At 33.9% G+C, this 13,125-nt stretch overlaps 1 protein-coding gene across 1 annotated transcript; it reads left to right on the top strand.

Moving 5' to 3' along the window:
- Positions 1-7,451: 7,451 nt before the first annotated feature.
- LOC120005662 (probable terpene synthase 6) lies at positions 7,452-10,710 on the top strand. The gene is made up of 7 exons (XM_038855431.1): positions 7,452-7,582; positions 7,671-7,944; positions 8,035-8,410; positions 8,703-8,921; positions 9,172-9,310; positions 9,403-9,651; positions 10,104-10,710. The coding sequence occupies exons 1-7, from the start codon at positions 7,469-7,471 to the stop codon at positions 10,401-10,403; spliced, it is 1,671 nt and encodes a 556-aa protein (XP_038711359.1). The 5' UTR covers positions 7,452-7,468; the 3' UTR covers positions 10,404-10,710.
- The last annotated feature ends 2,415 nt before the right edge of the window (positions 10,711-13,125 follow it).

A 13,125-nucleotide genomic window follows, 5' to 3' on the forward strand; every position in this document is an offset into this window, starting at 1 on the left:
TCCTTACTTCGTGTTTTTATAAAAGAATTCCTAGAACTCCCTCTTCTCTATTTATTAGTGTTTAAAAGAGGTGAGTGAGTAGAATCGAACGGTCAAAAGGAAATGAACGTGGGACCCACTCAGAGACTTTTTATGAAGAGCGGGGTTACAGTGATCAAGACGATCGATGCTCACCGAGGCACGGTAGACAAGATGCTTGATAGGGTTACACGTGTAGAAATCTAAACGAAATCGTCAAATTTATATCCATTTTCGAGTAATAAAAGAGACATTTTCAACTAAAGAGCACAAATAGAGGGGACATTGATGACAGGTGCGCACGTGGAATGGCTGGGGCGTCAGATTGAGGTGAGTTTATAAAATAAAATAGAAAAGACACTGCAAATAGAAAAGGTAGTGCAAATCGTCAAGTTGTATCACGTCTGTCAGGTTTTCATGTCAATGGGGGGTTTAAGTAGCAAAAATAGGGGTGTGAGTAGCAATACCCTTATTGTATTGGTCTTTCTAAGATAAATGGTCTCGCACCTTCTTTGCCAAAAAAAAAAAACACTCAAAAGGTTTTGTAGATTTTTGAGGTTTGATGGGACTATTAGAGATAATTATCATTATCATTATCAAGAAAATAGGAGGTTTGAGGTGGATTTTGTCATATCTTGGCCAAAAATGTTTTTTCTTTTATATGTAAATTTTCACCATGATAATTCATTCATCGAATGCATGAAACACATTTCTTTTTTATTTAATATATACAAATTAAATTGGCTTCTTCTTGGAGGTGTCCCAAATGAGTGGATGGGGCATCTGTAATAACATTTTGACATTAAAAAATTTTAATTTATTTTTTAATAAAAATTATAAAGGTGTAGTATTCAGTCTAATAAATCTAACGATGTATTTTTTATTCGAAACAAACATTAAATTCATCATAAAAAATGAAAAATAATTTTAAATCATCGGATATAAACTCTAAACATTTGATATTTCAATCGTTATAAATTTGACTTGAATAAAAAATAAATTTATCATTGGATTTGTTAGACGAAGAGTACACATTTATGATTTTTTTTTGTAATTTCGAAGCTGACGGGTTATAACATATTAACAGGTCTGGTAGTGAAAAGGTCCATCAAACCCTAGGTATCCATCTCACATGGGGTTGCACCCGGGGCGGATGTACGTTGTGTCTATTGTCCATCCTAATTTTTTAATTTTTTTTATATTAGAAATCATATTATTTTTATTAAAAACCATATATTATCTTATGATTCATGTGATTTTCTTGACTTTTTTTACTCATATTATCTAATGACCTTTTGTCTCAGATTATCTTGACTTTTTTTACTCATATTATCTAATGACCTTTTGTCTCAGATTATCTTGACTTTTGTATTTTATAATTCTTTCTATTATGATTTCATTCTTTATTAGTCAATTTTTTAATTATTTGTGTTGAATTTTTTATTACGTGTCTGAATTTGTCATGTACATCACACTAGATATGTGTAAATTTTTCACAAAGTGGACTCCAATCAATCATTATTTGTGAATCAATAGAACTCCTCAAAACAAAGACATGTTGCAATTGAGTTATCGTATTTTTCTAAAGATCTTAGTGAACTTACTCTTAGTATTATAATTCAATCCAGCCTAATTCTGACCTTTACGACCTCAATTTCACATTTTATGTTTCGACTTATTTTGGATTTTTAGTATTTTTTTTCTTGGTGTTTGGTTGGACCTATTTCGTATTGAGTTTATTTTTGTGGAAACCCCAAGTCCTTAAGGGTATTTGCCTCATCTTTTGCTTCTTTTTTTTTTTATATTTTTTGTGGGATGAAAAAAGAAACAAAGACAAAACCCTATTCCTTCCAAATCCTTGGCATTCCATAGGGTTGTCAAACCCTATTACTGAAAAGTTCATAACACTAAAAGTCTAAAAGAGAGAATAGAAGAGGGACCCACAACTTTAAAAGATAACTATGGTATATCCTTTCTAATGCGGCACGTTTATATTACGAGGTGTGGCTGCGGGATGTTGGATGTTCAGGAAAAAAAATTGATTTGATTAGATTAAACTTCAATACTGTGTTAAAATTGGATTTGGAGACTCCATAATTTATTAAAATTATAGAGTATATAGTTTGAATCCAATGATTTAAGAGGTGTGTCACATCATATAATATTTTTTCTATTTTATTTTTAAAACGTGTCTTAACTTTTTCTTCTTGGGTAGTCGCCATTGGTTCTTATATGCTCAAAAAATTGATTGATTGATTGTATAAGAGAGACTAGATCTTTACTTATATGTCACTCGATTGTGTTATGTCAATTTTATGTGAGATAAAGTCTTAACAGTAATCCAAGTCACCAACACAAACAGTGTCAGTGAAGAGTATCTGTGAACAGTGGTGTACCTGAGTTGACGGGGGCCTTGGGCAAACTCTGAAAAAGGGGCCCCTTAATTTTTTTTTCCCGTTATTATCATATAGTTATTTAAAGTTTAATTCTAAAAAAAATTACTTAAATATGACTCTTCTAGCATTTTGAGATGCAAAATCATGAATTACTTTAATATGATCAACTTTTTTCGTCAAATCACTTTCAATATACAACAAAGCTAACTTATTAACCTTTCTTGTGACATGATGGACCGAATATATGATTTTATCAACTTTAACTTTGAAAAACTTCTCTCTGCGAAGGCTACTGTTACTGGAATAGTCAACAATATTCTATATGCAATCCATGCATTTGGAAAACCACCATCCATTGTTTGCAAATGATTTAGTATTTCAATAGGCTTTTTTATTTCTTTAGGTAAAATATTACACAAAACTTTTGATTCTAAAGCTAAATCTCTTCTATCAATATCATAAAAAGTGACACACTTTAATAAGTCTTTTGATTTTGTTTTCTTAATTTCTTTATGGGCTAATCTAACTTCTAAGAGTCTAAAATCTTAAGTGGTCTTTCTTACTTTCTAATTGGGTTGGGCCCCTCACTTTTATTAGTTTGTTTTAACTCTCAACTCTTTTTGGGTTTTATAAGTAATATTTGTGGGCTTTAAAATATGCTGGGATTGGTTTTAAAATAAACTATCCTATAATTAAAAAAATTTAAAATTTGGGCCCTAAAAAATTGGGGGCCCTGGGCGGCGGCCCAGCTCGCCCAGGCCCAGGGCCGCCCCTGTCTGTGAACAGTGTCATTGAACAATACTCGGTGAACATTTTCGCCTGAATAGGAATAACGGTGGCACACGAGTAAGATAATCCTAAAAGCTCCGATACCAAATTAGAAGTGGAATTAGGTGAATGAGTTTTATTCATGACGCAGGACGGAAGTACAGATTGATTGGTTAGTTCACGACTAAGCCAGCATAACTTGGAATCCATCAAGAAAATTGAGGAAACCTCAAGGAATTTTATTAATAAAACTGAATGTATCAATTACAAACATTTATGAGACTATTTATAGACTGACAAAATAATCAAACCCTAATTGAACTCCTAATTAAACTAGAATTAGAAAATTGAAAACATAAAACGTACAGGAAACTTAATTAACTCCGTTGGACTACAAAACGACATCTCTTTGATCTTCTTCCAATTCTAAACTTTATGTCTTCAAAATCAGTCCTCGGAAACATGTTATAATATGGAAACACACGAGGGAATCAAAAGTTATGGAAGGTCAAAGTTGGAAACTGAAACTTTAATTTCTAAAAACAGGAACTTCAATTCCGATTTCGATTTGGATTCCTTCAAACACGTTCCAACTTCTCAAGGAACTCTCCCGTGGACTGTTCTACGTCAATACTAAAGAAATCTATTAAACTTGTCCTACATCAATTCATATCAAAGATTGATATTTATACAAGATACAAACTACCTATATTTCATAAGTCGACTATACAATTTAATATAGCTCACTAAATACAATGTACGAATACATTCCAACTTATCAAACTTCAAGAATGTGTTAAAATCGGATCTCAGGGTTCGTTAAAATTGTAAAGTCTATAATTTGAAACCAATAATTTAAAAAAGTATATCACATCACATCACATTTTTATTTTTCAATTTAAAAAAATTATCTTATATTTTTTCTATTATTACATATGAATTGTGGATTCTAAACAATTACGGAACCCCAACTCCGTTAAAATCTATGGCCCTGTCAAACAGTCACCATCTATTGGGCAGCAGAACATGCATTTGCAATCACGAAAGCTAGATAAGAGCATCCACAGTAGTAGTAATATAATACAGCACTTCAAAATCATTCTCTCTTCTCCTCTCTCCTATGTGGCACAATTTAATTGGATGAGTGGGTCCCATAATAAACACTATTCATCAACACTCCATAAATTCCAACACTCTATATTCATTTTCTTTATTTTCTCTCTCTTCCTTTTCATCATCTCTCCCTTTCTTTTCATCTTCTCTCTCTTTCTTTTCATCACCTCTCTCTTCCTTTTAATCTTCTCTTTCTTCATTTTCATCACTTCTCTCTTCATTTTCATCATCTCTCTTCACTATTCATCAACTATATATATACTCCAACTCTCAAGTATCATTTTTCCATAACTAAATTTTCAAGTGTCATTTTTCACCCATTGTGTGCATGTAGCGCTATATTTATCAAAAAAGTAACATTTCAAGTACTTGAAATGCACACCATTATACCCATTGTGATGGTATAGCACTATATTTATCCAAAAAGTATTGTTAACAATGTTAAATATAGCACCATTGTGGATGCTCTAACGTTTTTCATGAGTTTCTTCTTGTAGGTGGGTAGATAGGTGACTAATTGCTGTCTTTTGAATTAATTTCACAATTCACATAAACTGGGGCAATATACGTAATCAACGTTTTTAATGAGCTTTAGTCGACTTGACGTTTAGGTGTGGGCCAATAGGCTCTAGCTATAGGTTTAAGCCTTTAAAGGCGTGGTCCTCACGATAGGAAGAGTCATGTCGTGTCGGTACTTATTAAAAAATAATTCAATCTCAACACTACAAACCAAGGTAATTGCTAAATGCACATTCATTTTTACTAAATGCACGTAAACTGATTTGACAGGCAAGAATGATTAGACAACAAAACATTATATATATACATATAAATCTGTAGCATGAAAGATAAGTGATTAGACATAAAGTACGACTCTGTGAACTAAAGTTTATAATCAACTAATTACCCCACACTGCCAGCCTCAAATATGTCTATATATATATATATAATAAAGTAAAAAAAAGCGAGCAATTGTAATGAAAATGCAAAACAAGGATCATCCAGCCATGAAAGGAGAGTCTCTATAAAATCATTACTAGTGCAAATCCAAATCCCTCCCTTCATGCAGATTCTATGACAGTCCAATATGGCTTGGTAATTACCCCACACTGCCTCAAATATGTCTTTTTAGTGTTTATGCGTCATATTCATTGGATTTCAGAGTCTTTGTAACCTTGTTGTTTGGTCATGGTAGGTAGATTGAATATAATATACTAAATATAGAGCTTGTCATTTGTTTGCTATTTATTATAAGTATAAAATGATCTAAAATAATTAAATATGATATATTTTTCTATATTTGAATTTTGTGAATGTGAATACAATCATTGGAAATTTGGAACACATTTTATAAGACATTTAAATTACTCTATCATCCCTAAATAATTAAATATTAAGTGATGGGTTATAATTATCAACAATTATTATCACTGGAATCCCAATTGCTATGATGTTTATCTTTTTAATAATTATAATTATTAATATGAATTTTTTTTAGAATATTAGTTTATTTATTAGTTGAGTTTATATAGTCTGTTCAACTTAGGACCACCTAATTAAAACTATTTCTATATGTTAAGTTGTAAATTAAAATACTACTAATTAACATTTTTTATAAATATATAAGCTTAATTCATAAAAATATTACTTAACAAAAACAATGGACATGCTTGAACACATTTCTCAATAAATTGATTCAATTTTATTAAAACACAATAACACATAATACATTATTAATCTTCTATTACAATGGTTTCAGGAGGAAACCTAAAACGAGTATGCTACATGTATGCATCATGTTGTTTCATATACGATAAAACTCATTCAGCTTCGTACTCATACCTGAAGTAATTCCGCTAAGATATAATGATAGACATCGGATAATCCCTAACTAATGAAATATGTGAAGCTCTATACAAAATTAAGATCATGTAGTATGATGGGATCAAGATCTGAAAGAAACAAAAAAAAAATGGAGTCTACACTCTACAGACTAGTGAGAGAGAGATAATAATAAAAAAAAAATAATCAGAGGAGATATTAAAGGTTTTGATCGGGTCAAGATACGGTCAACGCAGTAAAAAAAAAACACACACACACCACACAAGGGTATTTTGAACATTCTAAAATGATGCTGTTCTACTTTCCAGGTGAATTAAAAATTAAAAATAAATTTAGAATTAATAACTGTGTTGAGGTCATTTCAATATGATTGTCAACCAATATTACTATCACAAATTTCAAGTAATCAATATCAATGTCACAAATTTCAAGTCATTTGTGATGTCAAATCATGTGTGTATTTAGTAAAAAAAAATGTGTATTTAGATGCACCTCAAACCAATGTTCATGCTTTACAGCTTTAAGTTAAGGGATCCACGAATTTTTCCTTTCTGAGTAGTCGCCATTGATCTTTATTCTCATAAAATATATTGATTATGTGGGAGAGATTAGAAATTTACTTACATATCATTTGGTTGTGCTATGACAATCAAGACTGGCCAAAAGCGTCAGTTGCCATTGATCTTTATTCTCATAAAATATATTGATTATGTGGGAGAGACTAGAACTTTACTTATATATCATTGGATTGTGTTATGTCAATCAACGCCAGCCAAAAGCGTCACGATATAGTGGTGTCCATTTAAATCAAATGTGATCAATAAATTTACAATAAAATCTAAATACAAGGAAAGTAGTTATGCTTTTTTGGGATTATTTTTGCGTTGAAGCTGAAGGAGGGGAGAGGAACAAGTCATGGGAAATGGTTATGATTTTTTGGACTTATTTTCGAGTTGGGCAGAGGGAGAGGAAAGGGAGATGTCAAGAGAGGTGGTTAGATTGTTTTGGGCTTATTTTCAAGTTGAGCTGATTTTGAGTTGTTGAACTAATGTTGGGCGTAAAAAATTAAAAATATTACGCCCTTACGGCCCTGGGTCCCAAACAACAATTTCGATTGCTTTATCTCAGGATCAACCCTGATATCAATCCGATGTGAGATAAATTATTAAAGCAGTCAACAACGCAGACATAGCAGCCATTAATGATCCAATCGTACTGCGGCAGCCATGCATGTATATGTTCAACGATGAAGACTGAATGTGGTCTATAAATAGCGTGGCCTTGTAACTTTAGCACTTCACACATTACCCCCAATCAAATTTCTCTATTTTATGTTTATGGCAACAAAAGCTGATCAGACAGTGCTGTCTTTACGTAGAACAGCAAATTTTCCTCCTGCGATATGGGGTCCTCAATACTTTGCTTCCATTTCCTTTGATGAATCGGTAACTAATCACATCTCTTATTTGTTATTTATTTAATGAACGTGATCTTGCTGTAATTAATTAAGTTTTTGTTTCGTGTTTTCTTTAGGCATTTGATTTGTACACCAAACAAGTGGAAGATTTGAAAGCCCATGTTGAACATATGTTGACCGATTCAACATTCAACATAGTGGAGAAAGTCAAACTCATCGACTCGTTATGCCGTCTCGGTATATCATACCATTTTGAGACTGAGATTGAAAATCAACTGAATCAAAATTTTGATTCTTTGCTTAACCTAATTGAAAATGATGTCTATGATCTAAACACGGTCGCAATTTTGTTTCGAGTATTTCGACAACATGGTTATAAAATGCCTTGCGGTAAGTCAATACAAATTTTATTTATATTTATATATATGTACTTCAGTAACGATGTGCTTATATATTATTTGTACTGGCTTTGCAATACAGATGTGTTTAACAAATTCAAGGATAATGATGGCAATTTTAAGGAGAGCTTAGTTAATGATGTCCATAGCATGTTAAACTTGTACGAAGCTGCACATTTGAATATGAATGGAGAAGCTTGTATTTTAGATGAATTGCTCGCTTGCGCGAGTGCTCGCCTCAAATCTATGGAAAACCAATGTGAATCTCATCTTGCAAAGCACATAGCTTATGCTTTGCAACAACCCCTTCACAAGGGCATACCAAGAATCGAATCGAGACAGTTCATCTCTTTTTATGAACAAGATGAGTCTCGCAATGAGATGCTGCTCAAGCTGGCTAAATTAGATTTTAACCGAGTACAATTGTTGCACCAACAAGAGCTTAGCCATCTTTCGAGGTAAAAATTTTAGTTGGATTCAGTTGTCTTATTAATCTTAGTTTTTTGTCCCAATTATCAGAAATGTTGAAATAGGCGTATATGATTTCATATGGATTATGTGCGATATGTGAGTCCCATGATTTCATATGGATCATGTGCGTCAATCTCAGTATTTGAGATACCTCGAACAAAAAACACTCGGATATTTAACATTTTCGTTACTAAGCAGATTAGAGTGAGAAAGATTAATTGTAAAACTATATGCATATGATGGATATGGTGTTCTTATTTTTATTGGTTTGAGTTGCAGGTGGTATGATAAATTGGACATTCCTTCAAATTTTCCTTATGCAAGAGAGAGAATTGCAGAAACTCACATTTGGTCTGTTGGGATTTATTTTGAGCCTCAGTACTCTGATGCTCGAATAATTCTCACCAAAGTTATAGCAATGATATCGATTCTAGATGACACGTATGATCTATATGGTACCATTGAAGAACTCCGACTACTAACACCTGCAATACAGAGGTACATAAGTGTACAAATATTCAATTTTATTCTATATATTATAGACATTAATTTTGTAAGAAAAACAATCCAATCCAAAAAACTTGTAAAGATATTATCCTTGGGCCTCAAGGCATGTACGATTTAATTTGTCCTTAAAAGATCCATCTACAATTGAGAGGTGTTGAATCTTAACTTACAACACACTTTATTTTCCCTCAATTTTCCGACATGAGACTTTTATCTTAAGAAATTCTTAATTAATTTTCAGGTGGAACATCGGTGCCATTGATCATCTACCTGAGTATATGAAATTTATGTATAATGTTCTTTGGAATGTCTATCATGAATTTGAGAATCAATTGGAAAGTGAAGGGAGATCCAATATTGTCTCTTATGCAAGAGATGCGGTAAAATCTATATTTAACTTGTCGGATTGGACCATTTCACATCATTTATACCATATTCTAACATGGGGCGTTAAAACTTGTTTTCTTATTAGATGAAAGAATTGTCAAGAGGCTACCATGTTGAGGCGGAGTGGTTCCATACAGGAATTGTGCCAACATTTGATGAATACTTGAAAAACGGATTAGTCACAAGCAGTTATCACACAATCCTGTCAGCTTCTTTTCTAGGAATGGGAGAAATTGCAGGAATGGATGATTTCGAATGGTTGAAAAGTAGTCCAAAGATTGTTCAAGCTTCAATGGCAATCGGTCGTCTTATGAATGACCTAGTGTCGCACAAGGTACATGTTGAGAAAAGTCACTCATTGCTAAAATAGATATATGATGGATAGTTTATAAACCTATATATATGTTCATTGACTTAGTATGGCATGCTTTAAATCCGTGAACCTAAAAAAGTTATGGAAGCCCTGTGATGGATTTGGGCTTTGGTCTTGGACTTGGAAAAAGCAAATAATATCTTATAATGATAGTCAAAGTTGAGTAAGGGAGTCCATCGGTATTTCCTAACAGTGGTATCAGAGAGAAGTTGTTTACCTTGAATGTGGGTTATACCTTTATGACTTCTGATTCGTGTTCCTTTACTTAGTAAGAGGCGTTTTAACGTCATGAGCCTTGAACTCTATATTACAATATAGTCAAGTTTTGCGGCAAAAGAGTTCGTACTGTTATGATGTATATTAATTTGTTGATTGAATCATAATTATACGTATGGAAAATTGTATGTTTGTAGGATGAGCAAAAAAGGGGAGATGCTGCATCAGGAGTGGAGGCATATATGAAGCAACATGGCTCGTCTGAGAGTGAAGCAATCGAGTATGTGGAGCAGAAGGTGGCGGATGCATGGAAAGATATCAATGAAGGACTTATGGGACGACCAAATAACATGTCCATGCAGCTTCTCATGCGAGTGGTCAACATTGCACGCGTGTCTCATTTCTTTTACAAGGTTGACGATGCGTACACAAATTCAACTACCTCAAACTACCACGTCAGGGCCTTGTTCATTGACCAGATTCCAATCACAGAATAGAAGTCAGTCGGCCAACAATTAAAAAATTTTGATTTTCAAGTTGGGTTTGTGATTATTAAATACGTGTGATATATATGTGTGTGTCTGTGTGTATGCCCTATGTATGTGTGTGAGATGCATATAGTGTAATGAATAAGATGCACTATAATCTATTTGTGTACGTATGCGTGTGTCTGTGTGTATGCCCTATGTATGTGTGTGAGATGCATATAGTGTAATGAATAAGATGCACTATAATCTATTTGTGTACGTTCTGTTCATGCTTGGATTTTGAATATTTTAGAATAAATTTTTACAATTTACAGCATAGTTGCCGGTCCGAGTTCGATTTTTATTGGGATCAATATTCTTGTAGGTTGTAGCCACACACTTGGCTTCAACTCAACTTACTTTTTTGTTAGGTGTGAAACTTTTACGTGCGCGGGCATGATGATTCGATTTTTAATCCCATATCTAAGGAGTTGGCTCGTATGGTGTGGTTATCGGTTTATAAAAAAAAATTAGTGTGCCTTGTATGAGTTAATTGAAGTTCTTTCAATAGTAATTCTCCAACCGTCTTTACACAAGATTTTGATAGTGAATACATAAGTGGGCCTTATCCACAGACTTCATTGTGGGCATTGAGCCCACATTCCTCTCTTATTTTTGTCTTATAAAAAAGGGTAAATTTCATGCTGATACCACTTGTGAAACTTTTGGATACTTAGTCCAATTCAAAAAAATTTATCTCTCTAAGATACCACTAGTATACTAATTATTTTCTTACCCTCATCTTCTTCCTCCAACAACACCTACCATTCTCCTATCTTTCTTTCTCCTCTCTCCTTACTATTATTCGTTGGTATCCAACCTAAACTGAAGCTCACATCACCACGAGCATACTCCGACCTTCCACCATCACCAACGGCCATCCATTTGGTGGGAAAATGATTAGAAAGCCGCAACCACCACAAGAAAAAGTCTCAAATCCGATCGATTCCTGTGGCGGTTTGCTACACCACCACTATCGTTGGACTCACCTTACTGAGACGCACAATATCCAGCTAGATATGGCCCAAAATGGTCACCGGATATGACCCTTTTAAAATAGTAAAGTTCGTCGGCCAATGTTACTGTTTCAAAACAGTAACATTGGTCAACAGTAAAGTTGGTCGATCAATGTTACTGTTTCAAAATAGTAATATTGGTCGGCTAATGTTACTACTTGGAAAAATTTTCAGATCCGACCGATTCCGGTGGTGGTTCGTCATACTACCATCATCTTTGGACTCCCCTCATTGAAGTACACAATGCCCAGCCATATGCAGTCCAAAACGCCCACCCGATATCTCCGTTTAAAAACAGTAACATTGATCAACTAATGTTACTATTTTGAAAAAACTTAAGATCCGGTCGATTTCTGCGTCTGTTCGCCACACCACCACCACCATTGGACTACCCTCACAAAGAAGCACAATGCCCAACCATATTTAGACCAAAACGACCACCAGAAAAAGAGATGAGAGAGAGAAAGAGGTAGTAATAAGAGAGATATAATGCAGCATGAGAGAGAAAGATGCATTGATGAGAGAGATGTAGTAGAGAGAAAGTAATAAGAGATAAACCATATTAGATTAAAACCTTTTTGAAAAGGGGGTAAAAAAAAGAAATAGATAAAATTTAAATGATTTAAATAATTATAAAAATAAAATTAGACTTATGAGAAATAAAGTTTTTTGGAGTGGATGTAGATATTCAACCATTTTAAAAATGATATTAATATGTCATTTTTCATATAAAAAAAGGTTCAAGAAAAAGTAGATAGGGCGAAAAAATTGGTCTCTTTGATTGTTCGTTTGTCCAATGGTTGTTAAAGGCGTGACTCGGTTCTTCGAGTTTTGTGGTCTCATTTCATGCCCCATTGTTGGTCGTTTTCATAGGCACAAACAATCATTTGATCCCTCGCTTTCAAACTCAAAGGTGTCGTAGATCTTAAGGTTTGAGGGGGTGGGCGACATGTGCCACCGCGCAGGCCCCAATCCTCATATTCTAGAGTGGCAACATGGGTTACATCTGGGTTGGCGATATGGGTGATCGCTAGGGGCCTTCAATTCTCATAACCCAATATTTTTAAGGAAGTATCAGTATTATAGACTTATAGTAGTCCCAAATATATTTAAGTTAAAATATGGCATTTAGTTATTTTTTTAAAGAATATCACTTTTTAGAGTATGCCCTGCACTTTTGATGAATATCTGTCACACGGGATGGAGGTTCAAGCCTAACATTATAAGTTTAGGCAAATACTTGTCACACGGGATGGGGGTTCAAGCCTAATATTACAAGTTTAGGCGATGCCTAACTCTATTGAAAACTCAAGTTGACAATAAAAGGTTTATCATCCCTTATAAGCTAGACTCCAAAACTATTATCTTTCGATGTTGGATTCTCATCAATCCTCCCCCCTGGGAGTGTGCAAGTCCTCGTGTGTGGCTAGGGTTGGACCATTTCGACTGTCAGTTCACTTACCAGTGGATTGGGGCTTTCCCAGTTACTTGAACGATTTTTTTCTTTCTTTTTTAGGCATTTTTCTCTTTTCCAACCCGTCCACAATGGATTAAGCCCATTGTCAATGGATTAGACCCACTGAGCTCTGGGATAAGCTTGCCTACGATAGTATCAACCCACGGACCTGCACGCAAGCAAGTGCACTTTCAATGAAGGCACCTATGATGAATACCCG

The sequence above is a fragment of the Tripterygium wilfordii genome, chromosome 2 (genome assembly GCF_013401445.1).
Source record: "Tripterygium wilfordii isolate XIE 37 chromosome 2, ASM1340144v1, whole genome shotgun sequence".
Lineage (NCBI taxonomy): Eukaryota > Viridiplantae > Streptophyta > Magnoliopsida > Celastrales > Celastraceae > Tripterygium > Tripterygium wilfordii.

Bases quoted from the DNA above. Each gene is read 5' to 3' on its own strand.
- LOC120005662 (XM_038855431.1), top strand. From the start codon at position 7,469: ATGTTTATGGCAACAAAAGCTGATCAGACAGTGCTGTCTTTACGTAGA. The intron at 8,411-8,702 runs GTAAAAATTTTA...TTTGAGTTGCAG, and splicing joins GAGCTTAGCCATCTTTCGAG to GTGGTATGATAAATTGGACA. The intron at 8,922-9,171 runs GTACATAAGTGT...ATTAATTTTCAG, and splicing joins CTAACACCTGCAATACAGAG to GTGGAACATCGGTGCCATTG.